The following is a 21,278-nucleotide window of genomic DNA, read 5'->3' on the forward strand; positions in this document are numbered from 1 at the left end:
AGATCACACCAAGCCACTCAAAGAAAAACTTTCTATGGTTGTTACTAGTTAATGCTCTCTGGACATGATACTCTTGTTAAATGAAGGCCTTGGAGTAGATATTTGAGAATAATAACTGTGGTACCCAAGTTTTTTTGGACTACAAGTAAAACATGCCAGACTATCAATGCCAAAAAAGCTGACACTAATTGGCTTTACTATGGTTAAAAAAACAATACAACAAACAAAAAAATATAAAAGTGCACTAACTACTTCACCTCTTGCATCCTTATACCCTATATGAACCAAATCAATACATTTCCACTATGGGCTTACTGACTCTGCAATAATTTTTACATTACTTATCATACAAAAGTTACATATATCAATGTTTTTAGGACAGACAAGGAAGACACTTTCTGTGCACTCTACAGGCAAAATACAAAAAAGAATACAGCAAGAAATAGTCTAACCATCTATAAGTTTTAGAACTATTTTAGTTGTTGAAAAGTTCAATTTTTATTCTATAATTTGTTATGTTTAATGATACTAAAATTAGTATAATGGGATTCTACAACACCAAGTAAAATAGAAAAAAAAATATATGTAAACAGTTAATTGTGGCTGATTTGGGTGTTAAACAGGAACAATTTTAAACATATATATATATTTTTTTAACTTCTGAAGCTGCTTTCACTAAGAAATAGAGATGTTGTACCAGTAATAATGTTACAAATTATTTATCAATGAGGTTTGAGACATGGGTACAATCAGTTATGGTGGGAGAGCAGCCAAAGCAGGAGAGGAGTACCAGGGGTAGGGCATATGCCGTAAGCTCAAGAAATGTAATTTAAGCTTTTTACAGTGTGCCTTAGGCCCAGGGTCCACAACTAGTTCATAATATTCATTGCTATATGAGCTAAATGAGTTTTGAACACTTCTGTGAGATACACAGAGCAGGTTTCCAATGAGCAGAATACCACATAATACAACAAAAACATAATACAACAACAAAACGGCAACAATACAACACAATGAATTCAACACAGTCATTTCTCAAAGGTAATTAATATATATATATGCAATATTAGGTATGGTTAGAATTAGAACTTCAAAAAAAGTTTCATTTTGAGGACAGGTGAATGTGAAATATTGAACATTTAGCTTTTTTAACTTCAGTATGAATCAGCAAGTGGGACTGTAGGTCCTTTTAAAAGGTTTTAGCTATCACTTTTTCCCTGTAATAAAAAAAACAAGTTTGTTTGTTTTTTTTCTCTTTTTTATATTTTGCTAGCAATCAATGGCTCAAGCTGAAATTTGCACATGCAAGTGAATAGTCAGAGCAGTGATTCACCCTAATCAGATAATTCAGTCAGAAGTTTCAATCACACAAACAGAGCTTAAAAGCAGGCAGCATATGCTGGACTGCCTCTTAACTAACCAATAGTCCTCTGGGAATCCTTTGCCATACTAGGTTAACATTGCTACTTTTCGTGCTGAATTTTACATGGGCACGGCTGCCCGTTCATTTGAATGGTTGTCTGTGCCTCCTGAAAACGCAGGGAGGCACCTTTTCTAAAAAAGAGTCCCTTGCAAAAACCACAAGTGCAGGGCAGTTTCCAGTGTGTGGGGGTGCTATTAGGAATAATGCCACCCCGGGCTTCTTCTAAACTGAAGCACATTTTTGCCTCGTGGGTTGCGAGTGCGGAATCAGGTGTAGTCCTGCAGCAGAAACCAACTGCACAAGTGTGAACTTAGACTATATATTTTTTTATATATATACATTTTTTGGTGACTTCTCCCTACTATACTTACATTGCTTCAATGTAGCATTTATCTCTTGAATACTCACCAGCTGATAGAGGTTCTCCCAATAGTCTTGTGTCATTAGCCGAAACAAGGATAAGAAAGCCCAACTGAATGTATCAAAACTCGTATACCCATAGTTGGGGTTTCTCCCGATTTTAAAACACTTATATCCTTCTGGGCATTGACTAAAAATTATAAAAGGAAAATACATATTAGCAACAAAATCATTCAATAAAAACATTACAAAAGCATGAGAAGTCATACTAGTTTTTCACAAAAATAATTTACCCTGAATCTGATGAGTTACCGCACAGCAAAAAGTCCTTCTGACCTTCCTGCTTGTAAAAGTGTGCTGTATAGAGAGGAACAGAGATATTGTATTACACTTTAAACTGCGATAATAAAAAAAATAGCTCTAAATGGTTGTACAAAGCATCTTAGGGCACGAAAGCAACACTGAAATGACTAACTGGGCCAAAAACTGCTGTTCCTCATTGCAATTAGCAGGAACAATGGTTTGGGCATTTTCTCCAGAAAGAATTATCACGTTGTAAACTTTATTATCGCAATGAAAGTTATTCTGAAGTTATTTTACAAAATCCCTACACTAAAAAGCACTCCCACAATCCTCTGGCTCAAAAGTCTTGCAATCAATCTATTGCACAGAAAATGCTCAATTCTAGGTGTGCTTCTTAAAAGATTCTCTGACAGGGAATAAAGCTGAAAACTTGTAAAAATAAAATGTAAACCTTTCATTGGGGCTTCCCCCGCACTGCACGGGTTAAATGCTTGTTTTGTTCTTGGATGGGGCAGAAAATATATACTGACCTTATTACTCGCAGTGGTTAGAAATCTTTTTTTTTACCTGGTGTTCAGCTTTAAGATACAACTGCCCTTTTTTACTTAGTCTCATCAAGGCATTCTTTTTCTACATGCCTGGAGATTCCTATTTAAAGCATGTTCTATATAGAATATTGAAGTGTATAAAAGTGTATGTGTTGCCAAACCAGGGTAGCCAACCGTTAATCGTAAATAATAATAGATTTTTACATCTGTCAGTAAATGTCCATTAGAGAAATTTCATATCAGTAAAAATCAGTCCTTTTTCTCAGGCAGGTTAGTGTTGGCTCAGCAAGTGTAAAAAAGAACTCCTTGACAGCTTGATGCAGCACCAGCGGCCACTTATCCAGGCAGAGTTTGGAGCCAGTTGGGGTTTTTTTTAAACAGAAGCGCATTTGCCGATCCTGCTCTTCTGGTTCCGGCTGTGGCGTGATCTCAACTGTGCTCTGCCTGCTGCCTCTTTGCATAGATAGGTAGTTGGAACCTGAGGCTTGTCTGGTGGCAACAGATCCTGAAGCCTGTGCCCACAGCCCCACAGCTACACTTCACTCTCCTTCTGAGTAACCTATCCTGTTTTTCTGCAGCTGCAGTTCTCTAGCAGGTACTGTCAATGAGGGGGATTTGGGGGTGGAAGAAGAGCACTGTACTGGGGGAAGGTGTGATTTGGGGGAAAAGGGGGACACCTGAAGGCTGCACTCTGTATGCAATGCACCCCTGAACCCTGGACTCTATATGCAGCACACCCCTGAACCCTGCACTCTGTATGCAGCACACCCCTGAACTCTGTATGCAGCACACCCCTGAAACCTGCACTCTGTATACAGTGCCCCCTGAAACCTGCACTCTGTGTGCAGCGCCCCTGAACCCTGCACTCTGTATGCAGCACACCCCTGAACCCTGAACTCTGTATGCAGCACACCCCTGAAACCTGCACTCTGTATACAGCGCACCCCTGAAACCTGCACTCTGTATGCAGCGCACCCCTGAAACCTTCACTCTGTTTGTAGCACACATTTGAACCCTGCACTCTGTACTGAACATACAGTCCTGGTATTTAATGCCCCTTTAAGACCCTCCCACTGTTAGTGCAGGCAGTGATATTGGTGCCTTCTGAATGTGTTTTTTCCCAGCTGAATGGGAATTTTGCTTTGAAATACTGGGTCACAACCGCAAGCCAAGCTTTGGCTATGTAGTTCTATGAAGCTAAACATAGTGGCCATGGCAGTGTGTGCTCACCTAAGCAGCTGCTATGTTCATTTAGATGTAGATGGTCAGGGAGCTGTTCTGTTTAATCATCCTCTTTTAGGTTACTCCCAGTATTAGATTCAATCTGGTCATGCCCATTGCTCTCTTTGGCATACATAACAGAACTTGTTTTTCAATTGAATCCCAACAGGATGGCTGATAATTTATCACGCTGTGTTGACTTTTTAAATGTAAACCAGGCCAATTACCTGTTATGGGTACTGTCAGTGTTAACAGATTATGTTTATACTGTTTAAATATCGATTGTTTTAGTTTCTAATAGGAGTTCTGTTGATTTTTTTCAGGCTGTCAGGAAAAAATAAATGTGCTCTGTCAGTAAATGTTCCATGTCCGGTCAGTAAAAAAAAGTTGTGGGAGGTTGGCAACCCTGAGCCAAACCCTTTTTAAGGTTTAGATAGAAAAGGGGAGGGTTAAAGCCCCTGTTAATTTACATTTTATTGTCTGTCTCCCTTTGGGGAAATTTCCCTTCCAAGAGGGAGGAATTTTGCCTTTAGAGAGTCTTCATTAGAATATGTTTCTTCATTGGAAGATTCTCCCCCACTTCTGACAACTTTAACATTTTAGATTTCTCTTTTTTTTGTCTCACAACATGGTCACCAGGACAAAAAGAGATGAGAAATTGACTTAAGCCAGCCATATATTAATCTAAATTCAGCCCGGGGAAGCCTTGCCACTGTTAGAATACAATAGCACAGCAGAGAGGTTACTCCATATACATCAAATGTGTGGAATCTATATTTTTTTTTCATTCAACGAGTTTTGGGTGGGGGAGCTTGTTTAAAAATTCTGGCACAATCCCTTAGATAAGGTCAGAATTGCAGAAAAAGTATTTCCCATGTCTCTCCTGAGGGGGGAGTCTATGGGAGATGCAAGTGCCCAGAAGCAGTATATCACTATAGTAAAACAAGTAAAATCACAGGGTATTTTATTTATACAAAATTATTTAAAAACAAAAGGAGTATAGACTCCCTGCAAATTGGTATGTTCAAAACATATATATATAAGACATATATACTACAACCATTTGTGCTTGGATAGATAGCTGGAGGTGTATGGATCAACGTGTTTCGCCCAGAAGGAGGGCTTCATCAGGATCCGCCTTGAAATATTAATAGAGTTTATAGCTAGTAAGTAATACATACAGGATATTTTTTACAATTCACAGATACAGATTAATTCAGGTATATAAAGTGCTGATGTGCGTTTTTATGCAAATAAGAATCCCTGAGGAAGTCACATGGTATCATGATGTAACGCATAGGAACGGGATGGAGGTCCCCAGCGCTTATCTGAGCACAGGAAGCAGCGTATTTACATGTAAGTCTGCAATGTTTTTATAAATAAAACCCATTATATACTACACCATGATGGCCCCACTTTTTTAATGAGCCTTAAGGAGCAGTGGCACAAAAACATCAAACTGAGCGAGGGAGGATCCAGAAAAAGCCTCCCACAAGAAGCCCACTACAGTCAAAGGAGACCAACACAGACCAGGAGACACTGCGATTCCACTAGAAGGAGCAGGACTACGCAGTGTTAAGGACCAGAGGGAACCACATAGGTTTAATAATACAGGTGTATTATTAACCTCATTGAGGTGAGCATTTAGAGCACCTAGAAGTGTGAGCACTGAAAAGAACCCCCAATCACAGAAACTAAAGGTGGAGGAAGATATCCAATACTACCAATCACCCTATTGATCAATTTTTAATGGGACACTTATTATTCCTTTATTTTGTTGAGATTATGTATACAGCACTTATACTGTCACACTAAGCTATATATGTGATATAGAAGGAAGCACTTATATTAAAAAGTCACGTATATATATTGTTTAGGATGCACATTTTCACTTTAAGCTATTAAGCACAATTGATTTGTTTATTTATTCATTTGGTTACTGTGATTAAGACACCAGCACAATATTTAATTTTAATATGATTAATTAATGAAGAAATATTTTCACAAGTGATTTGCACATCTTTAAAACACAGAGAAGCACCTTATACACTTGAATTAATTTATATATGTATTTGCATAAAAACGCACATCAGCACTTTATATACCTGAATTAATCTGTATCTGTGAATTGCAAAAAGTCCTTTTTGAATACCCTGACAGAGCAGTACAACCCCATACCTTTTTAATTATCTTGAACTGTTTTGTTGTTACCAGTTACTGTACGTGCGGCTTTAGGGAGACCTTAGTGTCTATGATAGCGCAGGAATCACACTCTCAGAGTAGAATTCTAACAAACAGGATATTAATGACAGAAATACATACAATGTCAACATCCCAATGCCATACAAATATTGTATTTGAAAATATCATATCATCAAAAGAGAGATGGAAAAAGGGGGCAAAACAGTACTTGTAAAATTACAACAGTTGTGAAGTTGGTAGAGAACAAAAAAAAAGGAAGGGGAAGGGGGAAAGGAGGAAAAGGGTACCGGGGACCTGGAATGTGTGGAGGACAAAACAAAATCAGCATATTAGGGGGACATAATGCAGGGAGACAGGAGGAGCAAGTGTACTGGTCATGAATCTTTCTTTAGACAAAAATTGAAAATCAAAAAGCATCAGACAAATTATGTACATATATGCTAGAAGTCCAGTAGCAGTAGAAATAGCAGTAGTTGAAATATATGATTCATGACCAGTACACTTGCTCCACCTGTCTCCCTGCATTATGTCCCCCCAATATGCTAATTTTGTTTTGTCCTTCACACATTCCTGATCCTCGGTACCCTGTTCCTCCCTTCCCCTTCCACCCCCTTCCTTTTTTTTTTTAGTTCTCTACCAACTCTACAATTGTTGCAATTTTACAAACAATAAAGTACTTACTGTTTTGCCCCCTTTTTTCCTTTATCACCTCCACTCTCTTTTATATGATATGTTCAAATACAAATTTTGTATGGCATGTTAACATTGTATGTATTTCTGTCAATAATAGCCTGTATTACTTACTAGCTATAAACTCTATTATTATTATAAGGCAGATCCTGAAGAAGCCCTCCTTCTGGGCAAAACCTGTTGATCCATACAGCTTCAGCTATATATCCAAGCACAGATGGTTGTATTACAGTATTTCACAAAAGTGAGTACATCCCTCACATTTTTGTAAATATTTTATATCTTTTCATGTGACAACACTGAAAAAAATGACACTTAGCTACAATGCAAAGCAGTGAGTTTACAGCTTGTATAACAGTGTAAATTTTTCTGTCTCCTCAAAATAACTCAACATGCAGCCATTAATGTCTAAACTGCTGGGAACAAAAGTGAGTACACACCTAAGTGAAAATGTCTAAATGGGTCCCAAAGTGTCAATATTTTGTGTTGCCACCATTGTTTTCCAGCACTGCCTTAACCCTCTTGGGCATGGAGTTCTCCAGAGCTTCACAGGTTGCCACTGGAGTCCTCTTCCATTCCTCCATGATGACATCACAGAGCTGGAGGATGTTAGAGACCTTGAGCTGCTCCACCTTCCATTTGACGATGCCCCACAGATACTCAATAGGGTTTAGGTCTGGAGACATGCTTGGCCAGTCCTTCACCTTTACCCTCATCTTCTTTAGCAAGGCAGTTATTGTCTTGGAAGTGTGTTTAGGGTTGTTATCATGTTGGAATATTGCCCTGTGGCCCAGTCACTGGAGGGAGGGGATCATGCTATGCTTCAGTATGTCACAGTACATGTTGGCATTCATGGTTCCCTCAATGAACTCTAGCTCCCTAGTGTCGGCAGCCCCAGACCATGACACTCTCACCACCATGCTTGACTGTAGGCAAGACACACTTGTCTTTGTACTTCTCACCTGGTTGCCGCCACACATGCTTGACACCATCGGAACCAATAAGTTTATCTTGGTCTCATCAGACCACAGGACATGGTTCCAGTAACCCATGTCCTTAGTCTGCATGTCTTCATCAAACTGCAGGCTTTCTTGTACATCATCTAGAAGAGGCTTCTTTCTGGGACGACAGCCATGCAGACCAATTTGATGCAGTGTGCAGCGTATGGTCTGAGCACTGACAGGCAAATCTCCCATTCCATCAAACTTTGCAGCAATGCTGGCAGCACTCATACCATACATCTATTTCCAAAAGACAACCTTGGTCTTGGCCACTGTACTGCAGCTCAGTTTAAGGGTCTTGGCAATCTTCTTATAGCTTAGGCAATCTTTATGTAGAGCAACAATTCTTTTTTTCAGATCCTCAGAGAGTTCTTTGCCATGAGGTGCCATGTTGAACTTCAAGTGACAAGTATGAGAGAGTGGGAGTGATAACACCAAATTTACCACACCTGCTCTTCATTCACACCTGAGATCTTGTAACACTCATGAGTCACATGACACCAGGGAGGGAAATTGGCTAATTGGGCGCCATTTTGGGCCTTTTCACTTAGGGGTGTACTCATCTTTGTTGCCAGCGGTTTAGACATTAATGGCTAATGGTGTGTTGAGTTTTTTTGAGGGGACAGAAAATTTACAGTTAAACAAGCTGTACGCTGACTACTTTACATTGTAGCAAAGTGTCATTTCTTCAGTTTTGTCACATGAAAAGATACAATAAAATATTTACAAAAATGTGTTTTTTATATATATATATATATATATATATATATAAAATATATATAAAATATCCTGTGATTTTATTTGTTTTACTAAAGTGATTTGCTACTTCTGGCCACTTTAAAATCCTCATCTCCCATAGTCTCCCCTTTAGGAGAGACATGGGAAATACTCTTTCCACATCTTGGTTGAATGAAAAAAAAGACTCATCTTTTGCCAGCCAACTGGCATATCTATGAGTACCCCTGAATATTAGCTATTATCTATGAAAATTAGCCAAGACTAAAATTTTGTTTAAAAAAGCAAGACCAACACTGCACACTTGTTTGGTTAGAATGGCCTAATACTGGAAGGGCCTTTGTGGACGGGCTTTGATGGGCAAATACAGGGTGCTTTTAATGTCAATTTTAGATGTTTCAAGCCCATTCAGAATTCGTTGCTGGTTCAGTTGACCTTCTTCAGTTGCATTTGCAATCACAGACTGGTATGGGGACAAAAGTTATAAAGTGAAAAACAGTTCCTTATGAATACTGCAAGAGCAATGACCTGGTATATGTACAGTACAGTTGGAACAGGGTGCTGGATATGGATGTGTAACTAGACATTCTATGCCACATTGAGGTTTTTAGGGAGAGATGCCACAACGGTTTTCCGGGGGCAAAAAAAAAACCAATAAATTCCTAAAAATTTGTATATATTCTTACATTCATCTTCAACGTATTCCTGCCAGTCAAACTCAGGGAATGTTCTATTAAAAAACGTGCTGTTGCTGTTCATTGTGCCATTGATGTAGGATGTGATATTCATTTCATAACCGCTGTATAGTGGAGGCCACAGTAAGCATTTATTCCGTAGGTGTCCCATAAAAAGCTGTAGTCCTATTAGTGCAAAGACACTCAGACAAAACACTGTGAGAATCATCACATCCGAAAGCTTCTTAACCGACTGAATTAGAGCACCCACAATGGTCTTCAGGCCTAGAATTAGAACCATAAAATGGCATTTGTTCCAAATGCAACCCAGTAGCACAGGAAAAATTATTAATTCTTGCAAGATGATGAAATATTGGCATGCAGAAGCTTAGACAAACACAGTAACACCGACACAAAGCAGTTAACTGAAAGGACAGCCGGAAGCTGGTGAAAACAATGAAATGGTTGAGGAGACGTGGACAACTTGGTGACTTTTCTGTGTCCCACAGATGACACACCATACAAAATGGCTGGAGGAACTTTTTTTTATTTTTTTTTGGGCAAGTCACCTCTACCCAGCTGTAGCTGGCAACATATTAACTTATGTCTAGTCAGCAAATGTTTCTCTTCTGGGATCCCTTGTCATCGTGATAACATAAACATAAAATGCAAGTTGATTCCAGTGTCTTAAATATTTTAAAACATTCACAAATATCTGTAAGTTCAACAGTGTAATATGGAGTACTGCGGGGCATTTAAACAAATTGTATCACTGTTTCTGGAACCTAGCACAAATAAAGAAAAGCTAACCCTTTCATGTTTATTCAAATCTGACACTGACTGGACCTGTTTAAACAGTCACTAAACTTGACAGGTAATCATGCAACCCATGAGCATTTCCTCTGTATTTGGTATAACATAAAAAAAATGACCCCACAGCTTTCTCTAGGGCAAGTACATGCTCAGCAACCAAGCATATAGGTTACAACCCCAACCCTTGTAGTTATATTGGCTGTCATATAAATATAGGGTGTGTGAGGGCTCCATGCTACATCAATAGCAGCCCACATGCTAGAGAGCACTTGGCAGGTCAACTTAAAATAAATAAATAAATAAATACAGGGCCAACCAGCCTGTATGTTAAGATTCATAAAGGTTTTAACAGTGAGTGGTAAAAAAAAAGGTTAAAATGGTCCAATGATAGAGCTTTGGTATCAAAGAAGAAAAACTATCAAGGTTCAAAGTTAAAAGAAAAGGATTGAATGGCCCCTCAACATCCTTGACTTAGAGTCCTGCATACATTTTAGTCCTTTACCTCCTCAACCATTGCCCCTCTTGTTCCTTCCTCTTGATAACGAGAGCATCTCAACTGCTATTTCACCCCTCTCATTGGCAATAATGACATCAGAGTGGGATAAAGCAGCACATGACTTCATGGGAGTTTAGAACTAAATTGTATATGCATGTGCTTGTGATCAAGGGACTCCCCAAAGCCAGAGAATAAAAAATATACATTTTTCAAAAGGTACACATTCATTTTTACTGCAAAATAAAAGATGGAGGTGTCTTGTTAAGGCACTATGCCTAATGATAAAGCACACCACTACTGGAACTAGCCCTGGTCGGTGGGGCAACAAAATAAGAAAAATGGGCTTTTACTGGTGCATTATCAAGCGGTCAAGGGTCTATTGCTAAGCCTTAGATTGATCTATATTATGATAAATTTGAGATGTTAACAGTCCTTCATTAACCTGTCTACTATTTTTATATAGTATTTTTATAAGCTTCTAAGCCAAATAATGAAAATTTTCTTTGGCGGAGTTTTAGTAGAATTCAATAAACCATTTTTTTCCTTTGGGCTTTTCCTTTTCACAAATTTATGTTTTCACATCTCCAGCATACACTGTTGTGAATGTTATATATTATTTATTTTATCACAGAGGAAAAACTTACATTGTATGTATAGTTTTCACTTAACCACTTCATGTCTATTTCACACATATTTGCACTGCTCTAAGAAGGTTATCTATGAGAAAAGTTTTTATCTATTTTATATTTTATAAAAATATGTCACATGCAGCTAACATGCATTTAAAAGCCATAATCTACTTCTAAATTAAGACTAAATCAGAACTTTAATTGGTCAAGTGACTAAATGACTTGTTAGCTTTAAAAAAAGCAATGATGTTCAATTCGTAATGTATAAACTGTATATATATATTTTTTTAGCTTTGCCATTTTTATAGTCATATGGCATGGATGCCAATAAAGAAAAAACAAATTCTAATTTACCTCTGTGGACAAAAAAAAAAAGAAAATCTTAAAATGCAAATTACACAGACTGAAGATAGCAGAGTCTCATGCAAGAAGTGTTCAGAACTTGAAAAAACTGAACTAAAAACTTAAATAAAAAAAGCTAATGCTAAAAAAAAAAGCTAGGAATCTTTTGGATCTCTCGGGCTTTGCTCAGGATTCCTGCTTTTTTTCTGTATATTCAGCAGCATGAGTGGCAAACATCAAGGTTCTATGCTCAAAAGATGTGGCTTTTACTTAATGGAGCAAAATCAAGCCTGCGTGTTTTAACCTGTCTCTCACCTGGAATGACTGAAATTGTTTTCAATGCTCGGAGAACTCTGAATGTTCTCAGTGCTGAGACATTGCCCAGGTCCACAAACTCTGTGACATATCTGTAATAGGGGAGTTCACACACAAACACAATGACAGACACAAAGAAACAGTTGGATGTACAAAGGGGCCTAACACCTCACACCAATTACTTCTTACCTGGAATTACAGAAATAGTTTTCAAAGCTCTCAGTACTCTGAAAGTTCGAAGAGCTGAAACATTGCCTAGGTTTACAAATTCTGTTACATACCTGTAGGATTAAATCAGAGTTATTCAGGATTTAGGAAAGGTCTACTGAGCACAGACCTCCCATGAGAATTGGAGACCTTGCTGGCGTTACTGATAAAAGAGGTGAACCAAAGAAATCTAAAGGTTGAAGTGTGCAAAAAAAGTTCCCTTTTGACAGAAAGTCCAAAGAATAGTTCTGATTTTGGTTTGTCTGAAGGCGTAGCTAAGTGGAGGCTGCAATTTTTTAGTTAACATTTTATGGGCTTTATAAATACTACCCAATTCCCAAAAAGTTGGGATGCTGTGTAAAATCTACATAAAAACAGAATACAATGATTTGCAAATCTCATAAACACATATTTTATTCACAATAGAAATGTTTAAACTGAGAAACTGTACCATTTTAGGAAAAAATAAGGTCATTTTGAAATTGATGGCAGCAACAAGTTTCAAAACCATTGGACAGAGCAACAAAAGCTGGCATAGTAAGTGGTACTAACAAGGAAGGGTTGGAATATTTTGCAACTACTAAGGCTAATTGGCAACAGGTCTGTACAGGGGTTTGCAATCTGTGAAAAGCTGTGCCTAAAAATTGTCAAACAATTTCAAAACAATGTCCCTCAATGTAAAATTGCAAAGACTTTAAATATATCATAATCTACAGTACATAATAGCATCAAAAGATTCAGAGAATCTGGAGAAATCCTTACAGAAAGCTCTGTGCCCAAAAAAGCCAGTTGGAAAAAGCCAAAACACAATATTGGTTGCCCCATCTTCTTCGGGCACTATGGATACACCATTGTAAACATGGCCCTGTCCCAACTTTTTGGAGATGCGTTGCTACCATCAATTTCAAAATTACCTTATTTCGTTCTTAAAATGGTACATTTTCTTGGTTTAAACATTTTATATGTTTTCTATTTTCATTGTGAATAAAATACAGTATGTGTTTATTAGATTTGCAAATCGTTGCATTCTGTCACAGTATGCTTTTTCAAGACATCTAGATATACACAGTTCTCCTTTCAACTCCTGGGAACTATGGGAAGTAAAGCTGCAAGGTGCAAGGTGAGACAGCTTGTCACCAACAGTAGTATTACATTAGTCTATGCCAAGGGGCAGTATGCCCAACCATGCAAGATATATGCATGGAGCATGACGAACTATGTAACTTTATTCTAGGACTATTGACTAAACCCTCCACGTCCCCAGTTTCTTGTACATGTATTGGATGGTGGTAGAGTGCTGGTTGGCATATAGGTGGTGGTGGTATCCTGTAGTCCATAAAGACAACTGGACGAGGCTGATAACAATGCTTTATGACAACAGTCATTAAAGGTATATATATAGTATATATATTGTATATAGGAAATTACAAGTTTAAGTGGTTTCTGGTAGAATTAATATATATATTTTTTTGCACTCATTGAATTGTTCTAACAAAACACGTTTAATTGTATATTTACCAGACTAAAAAGGAGCAAATGAGCAAATATAGGTTCATTGTTAAGGTTACATTACATACACTTTAAGCTCAAGGTAAGCATTAACAGATCTGTAGAAAGTTGCAATCTGATTCTTATGTTTTCTGCTTTTTTTGTGGATGTGGATTTCAACACTATATATAACACAACAGTCACCACACTCTGAACTGATTTAAATAAGACAGGAATTTTCTTTTTTTTTTTTTTTTACAATGTACTGAAACTGGCAGAGTGGCCTGAGGCTTTGGCTGATGTAGTGCAACAGCTGGAAAGCTGTAAGTTATTCTGTCCCAGATGCAGAACGCTTGGATATTCAATTTGACTTTTTATTATACCGTTTAAATCAAATGTAAAAAAGGCCTCTTTCAGTGTTTAGCTTTTCCACATTTAAAACTATACAGTTTCATAAAATTACCTAAAATCTTTAAACAATATAATTTTGTAGAAGGCAAAACTAGAAGTGATTTTAGAGGTGAAAAGGGAATCCTTATAGAAACAGTGAAGGAACAGTATATGTGGCCTACTTTTTGAAGATTCAGTAAAGCGGGCACTTTTATTGGAGCCAATAGAGCAGAACTGATTCCAAGAGACGTTTCTGAGAGAGCAATTTAATGTAAAACAATGCACTAATATTGAAGCGTTCAGCAGTCTGTGTAACCCTCTCCTCCCCGGGACATCTGATCAGAATGTTCAGAAATGGACCGTGTACAAGTATTAAATATCAGTCTTGTATATTAATTAATGTGTATCTAAAGTCAATTGTAGGGAAAGGTTAGAACCACTGTCAGGTTTTTCTTGATGTCTGCATGCCCTCTGGATAAATTCAATCTCTTTATCACATGAACTTATCGATCAGGTCCACTTGTCTGTTTTTCAGGAGGATATGATCAGAAGCTCCATGTAGGTCTATGGGCAACTATATATAAACAAACTCGTGTTTATTGACACCCACCTACCTCCAAGCCTATCCAGGTCCAGAAAAAAAGTCTTGTTACAGAAAGTGAAGGGAAATCATCCAATGGGATACAGACAGCAAACAAATAAATAAAATAAAGCTGAACTCCAGTGTTGCACAGTTTTATAGTCTCCTCTCCTGTACTGAAATTAGTCTGATTTTACTGCACATTGTGAGCTTCCCAAAAGGAATACACAATACAACTACTGTTATGAAATTGAGCTCTGGTCCACCCCCTACAACCTCTCACATCTGATACTTACTCCATAGTGTTGACAGACAGATTCACTGGCCAACAGTAAGGATGTTGATTGAGGCAGGTCAAGCTTCAAGCTTATACAGTATCTCACAAAAGTGAGTACACCCCTCACATTTTTGTAAATATTTTATTATATCTTTTCATGTGACAACACTGAAGAAATGACACTGCTACAATGTAAAGTAGTGAGTGTACAGCTTGTATAACAGTGTAAATTTGCTGTCCCCTCAAAATAACTCAACACACAGTCATTAATGTCTAAACCACTGGCAACAAAAGTGAGTATACCCCTAAGTGACCATGTCCAAATTGGGCCCAATTAGCCGTTTTCCCTCCCCTGTGTCATGTGACTTGTTAGTGTTACAAGGTCCGAGGTGTGGAAATTTTCACTTAGGGGTGTACTCACTTTTGTTGCCAGTGGTTTAGACAATAATGGCTGTGTGTTGAGTTATTTTGAGGGGATAACAAGTTTACACTGTTATACAAGCTGTACACTCACTACTTTACATTATAACAAAGTGTAATTTCTTCAGTGTTGCCTCATGAAAATATATAATAAAATATTTACAAAAATGTGAGGGGTGTACTCACTTTTGTGAGATACTGTATGTGTTCAAATTGAGTTCCCAGGGTTTAGGGTTTAGGGTTTTTGGAGCAAAAAAAAAAGTTTTGGGCAAAGACCTATATCTGCTTTTAAACTGCTCATTAACCCAAAAGGTATGTTACAGAAAAAGCTGGAGCCTGGAGGGCTGAATCAGTCCCTAACTTCTTATATTTACTGGATACCCCAAGAGTGAGAACTCTATGCCATCATTCTTGCCAATGTTCCTGGGAGTTTGGGGGGTTCCTGGTTGCCAGTGTGTTCAGGTCCTCCTGTTACATTCCCTAGAACATAAACAAAATAAAAAACCCAGCAAGAAGAATGGGAACCCCTTATAATGGCCACAACAGTGTTCAGACACATGAACTTCAGTGCACATAACCACAACCATAGGTCCCTATGTAACATAAAAAACTGTCAGTTGAAATAACACTTTTTTTTCAAGTTGCCTAGTGCAGAGCAGCCTAGCATTTAGCACAAGGTGTCGGCATAGCCCTTCAAAAACCTTTGTGTTTTGCAGGTCTAAACTGTCGATACATGCCATACCTATGTATGAATTAAAGTTGTCAATCCCGGCCAGATGCAAACCACTTGGATATCAACTGAGAAGGATGGAAACCAGCTTTTTAAAAGCACCTACGCCTTTATATGTAATCTTGTACTTGAATTATCCCCACATGATCCTTAAGTTGAAGGAAAGGGATATACATATGATGCCATTGCTAACCCCCTTCCAAAATACTTGGCTGCCTCCGGCTACATTTCCTTTTAAACCACTGACTTGGAACAAACATGATCAGGAGTTCTGACTTCACTCTGACTCCACCAGTTGTATCTTTGTTACAGATAAGTGTTTAAAAAAATATTAAAGCCAGGTATCTAGCATTTCTAAAGAGTTTCAACAATGGTAGCCTCCATACTTTCCCTCTACAGGCTTTCATTAAAACCTAATTTAAAATTTTTTTACAGAGGAAAGTTGAAAAGAAAACTGTTTGTCTCTGGGATAAAACAGATTAAAACAAAAAGAGTGTCAGTAGTTCTAATCCTTCCCCACTCCACTAAAAAAAAGTGCTTTAGTTTCTTGTTTGTCTGTATCCCCATTAGAAAGGAGAGGATATTTCACCAATAGAGACTCAGACAGCAATAAAAACCTGACAGAGGTTTAAGCCTTCTTCACTCTAGCCAAAAAAAAAAAAGTTTTGGCTAAAACTTGGCTTTAAAGCAGAACTTCAGGATAAGTAAATATGTGTAATTACAAGAGGCATGTGTATTCTTACTTGAATCTTGGTGTGCTTTGTGTACAGTATTTCTTCCAGATATGTGCAGTAATCTAGTGTGAAACTTTGCATCTGTGCAGTAGCTTCCTATAATCATGGTCATGTCTCCACCCCATCCTGTAGTTTTCTACAGGCAGTGTATAATAGGTGGGCTTGCTGGGCCCCTCCCACAGCTCTCTGCTCAGACTATGTACAGAACAATGATGGTGTCACTGCTACTTTTATATGGTAATTATGGGGTTTTCAAAAGCTTTGGGGGAAACAAAGTGGATGAATATCCTTTGTGGCTATTGTGGAATATATTTAAATTCATTTTTTTGCCCATATTAGAATTTAAGGCTTGTCTGTTGCCAGATCTTTGGAGTTCAGTCTGCTCTCTTCTTTATTTACTTTGGTTTTAAAGTGTATGTTACCCTAAATATTTGTTTTTCTATATGTGTGTTCCCATATGTGTATTTTATAAATCATAGTCTTTATCATTTTTCACATAATTGTTCCATCTGAAGTGCCTGGTTGATCCAGTCACCTTTCTTCCTAGTGCTAAAATGACCAAACAAAGCACAGAAGCTGATCTGTTTTTGTGTGGTCAGTTTTCAATCATTTGGCTGGATATTCAGTGGTACAGGGCACTGTTCAGACATGCAGCATGCCTGTTTTGGGCAGTTTGTTCGTTGAACAATCACAGCCTGTCCCTGGCACACACCCATTCACAGCCTGCCCCTTGAACATGCCCCCTGCCCAAGTACAGTACAGTACAGTACAAATTGAATACATGCATACTGTTTGTCTGCACAGTGTCCTGCAACAACGCCCCCCACTGTCAGCAACAAGAGATGCATGGTCCTATGACAGAAACTACCTATAACATTGTATGTTCACAAATACTTTGAGGAAACTTTCCCTATACTTGATTTAGTAGAGGTTTTTGTACACTTCAATCCTGCAGATTTCTTTTAAGGTACATGAGCTATAGTTTTGTTTCCTTTTATTTTTTCATTTTTCACACTTGCAAACAAACAAGATTTGGGGAATGAATGATTTAGACTAAATTTAGCTATACCAGCAGGACAAAAAAGTTTAGAAAAAGCACTTCAATGCAAATATTTATAAAGTAGTATATTGAAATACATGTTCTAACATAGAAATATGCAAATATTTAAATACAAATACATTTATTCTGCACTATTCTTCTTTCAATTTGGTATAAATAGGGCATCATATGTGATTGGAAGTATTGCAAAACAGGTAATTGCCTTGAAGAAGGCTATTGAGGTGATCTGACCATAATCGGTAGATTGGTGTAAGCTGCTATGGGCTGCTTAGCAGTATTTTTTAAAGCAACTCTGTCATGAAAAAACAGGAGCTGCTTTTATTCTACTTTATGAATGATAGTAACCTGGCTGCCATAGTGATGCTCTAAAAAGAACAAGTAAAGAGATAAAGAATTCAAATACTTTTTTACAGCCTGCTTGGCCCAATTAGTCCAACTAGCATTTCCCTTTACGGTCCAATTCTGGAAGACTATCAATTAGACCATTTACTGAGAACAATACCATTGCAGCAATTGGTTTTTATTTTGGATAGCGTAGGGATAGATTATAGCCTATAGCAAGGTATTATAGTCAAAACAGAAATTAAGGGTGCCTTCCAGTGGAGAGAGGGTCAGGAGTGGGGAAAGGATAAGAAATGGAAGGAGGATTTACACATTTTGGGAAAATATTATCTTATTTTTTGTTGTTTGCATAGTACTGGAAGTTAAGGGAAATCTCCCCAATGAAACACACAGGCCAAACAAAAAACATAGGGGTTTAACCCATCCTTACTGTATCCAAGTTAAAAAAAAATAATATATACTTAATTAAAATATACTTTCAGGTTTGTTCTAAAGTAGTGATGTTATTAAGCTAGCAAGTAACATTCTTAAAGGAATAAAAAAAAAAAAAAAAACAATGTGAACATTCAAGAGTGGAACCAAAGGTCTAAGTGAATGCTAAGGGAACAATACACCTCTGCAGTCTTTAGAATAGTGCAGGGGAAATTCAGAGTTGCTAAAAGACAAGGCACCCTGAAATAGCGAACCACTCCTTTATTAAATAAAGTTTCACTTACAGAGGGAACTTGTGAGATGTACATATTTTTGGCCAGAAAAAGCCATCAGTCTATACAGTGGGAAGCTCCTGAATATGGCCAGCTACAGTATGTGGCTGGTAGAAATTATAGAAATGATAGACACTATCCCGCTGGAAGATAGCACCAACAGGTACATCTCTATTTTATTTTCTCACTACCAATACTTTAAATGTATGTATAACTAAACGTTTTTTTTACCTTTGTTTTCAATATGGAAGCGAAGAATTAAAAGAGAAGTATGGGATTTTAAAATAAAAAAACATGCATATTCACCCAGGTGGATGCAGCATATGCTAGATGCTACATGTGTCCCCTGCCGGCTCTACACCAAGAAATGAGCAATCAAAGACCGCTGATGGCTCAGTTCTCGGGTCCGATCTGCCCCTTTTTTAGTTCACTGGAGCGCCAGACTGTGGATAGGGTGGGAGTGGCTGGCTCAGGCTCTCAGCGGCATGGGTGAATCCTGACATTAAAGTCGGTACCACTACAGAGCATGGAGCGGCTGTGTGAGGTTAGCCTACAGGGGACTTTAGCCCGCTGTTTGCTGAATCTGGGTCACAGCAGTGGAGAATGCTTCCATAGGAGAATTAGGGTCAAAAGAGCTTTGGTCCTACTTCTCCTTCAAGTCAGTTGTGGAAAATTAACTTCACTTTTTTATCCTACATACTCAACAGGAAGTAAGAATTGATAGCTACAAAACAGGGAAATATTTGGAGAACAAAACACCCTCAACTCATGTTCTGGTGACAACTGTAAGATTGCAGATTTTCCATCACCTTCTGTCTCAGTGACAATGGTCAAATACAAAGAGTGAATTTATCTAGCATGGCCACAGAAAGCAATTAAAAAAAAACAAAAAAAAACTTGACAGAGTTCTAATAATTCTCAACATATCCAAAACTAGAAAACAAAATCTGTATACACACTTATCAAGTGTAATAAATATCTGTATCCAGATCTTCTATTGGCCTCGTGGCTGGCCATATTTGGAAGCCCCTCTGCATCTAAACTGTGTCTTTGGACCATCTATTAGCACTTCTCCTAAAGTTCCCCTTGTATTTGGGTGTTAGACCATTTTTATGTAATAAAAACATCATAATAATGTGCCAATGTGTTTTTTTCTTTCAACTTTATTTGAGAATTAGTGGTAATTTAAGGTGTCTTTTTTGCAAAGATGCCTAATGGAAAGTAGTACACCTGCCTTGGAAATAGCACCTTTTTGGCAGAGTTGACAGCAGATGCCAGGACTGAACAAAAAATTCAGCTTTGCCAGTTGTCAACTTCTCAGAAAGGTATTTCTAAAATGTGGAGCTGATTTTTAAGAATTCATTAAAAAAGTTATTTTATTATCACCATTTCATTACTTAAAGGGGAGGTTTTTCTAAAGTGAATGTTCACTGCTACACTTACTAAATCTCTCTCGCTCTACTTTAAGGCCTCATGCACAGTGGACATTTTTGCTGATGCCCCTCTGGGTGCTTGGCATTTTTTTCTGGCCTCTAAATGTCCTTGTATGTTGGCCTCTGTGTCCATGCACACATACAGTAGATATAAAAAGTCTACACATTCCTGTTAAAATGTCGGGTTTCTGTGATGTATAAAAATGAGACAAAGTTCAGCTGTTCTAGTAGGTCTTTCCTGACATTTTCTTAGTCACATCCTATAGCAAAAGCCATGGTCCACAGAGAGCTTTCAAAGCTTTAGAGGGATCTCATTGTTAAATCGTATCAGTCAGAAGAAGGGTACAAAAGAATTTACAAGGCATTAGATATACCATGGAACACAGTAAGGACAGTCATCATCAAGTGGAGACAATTAGGCACAACAATGAAATTACCAAGAACTGGGCGTCACTCCAAAATTGATGAGAAAACTAGAAGAAAACTGGTCAGGGAGGCTGCCAAGAGGCCTATAGCAACAGTAAGGGAGCTGCAGGAATATCTGGCAAGTACTGACTGTGTGGTACATGTCACAACAATCTCCTGTATTCTTCCTATGTCTGGACTGTGGGGTAGAGTGGCAAGACGGAAGCCTTTTCTTATGTAGAAAAAAATCCAAGCCCGGCTAAATTTTGCAAAAACACAATTGAAGTCTCCCAAAATCATGTGGGAAATGTGTTATGGTCTGATGAAACCAAGGTTGAACTTTTTTTGCCATAATTGCAAAAGATATGTTTGGCGGAAAAACAATACTGCACATCACCAAAAGAACACCATACCCACAGTGAAGCATGGTGGTGGCAGCATCATGCTTTGGGGCTGTTTTTCTTCAGCTGGAACGGAGGCCTTAGTCAAAGTAGAGGGAATTATAAACAGTTCCAAATACCAGTCAATATTGGCACAAAACCTTGAAACTTCTGCTAGAAAGCTGAACATGAAGAGGAACATCTTTCAGCATGACAACGACCCCAAGCATACATCCAAATCAACAAAGGAATGGCTTCACCAGAAGAAGTTTAAAGTTTTTGAATTGCCCAGTCAGAGCCCAGACCTGAATCAGATTGAAAATTGGTGGGGGATCCTGAAGAGGGCTGTGCACAGGAGATGCCCTCGTAATCTGAC

General features: G+C 38.0%; 1 protein-coding gene across 1 annotated transcript in view; it reads right to left on the minus strand.

Annotated features, from left to right (window-relative positions):
• The window catches only part of LOC309559037 (sodium channel protein type 2 subunit alpha-like), a 337,619-nt gene that overhangs the window by 133,883 nt on the left and 182,458 nt on the right, over positions 1-21,278 (minus strand). Inside the window, 6 exon segments of the mRNA XM_082262157.1 lie at positions 1,832-1,973; positions 2,077-2,140; positions 9,170-9,442; positions 11,753-11,915; positions 11,917-11,933; positions 11,936-12,033. Coding sequence (XP_082118283.1) covers positions 1,832-1,973; positions 2,077-2,140; positions 9,170-9,442; positions 11,753-11,915; positions 11,917-11,933; positions 11,936-12,033 — 757 coding nt within the window.

This window comes from Pelophylax lessonae, assembly GCF_965119305.1.
Source record: "Pelophylax lessonae genome assembly, chromosome: 6".
NCBI lineage: Eukaryota > Metazoa > Chordata > Amphibia > Anura > Ranidae > Pelophylax > Pelophylax lessonae.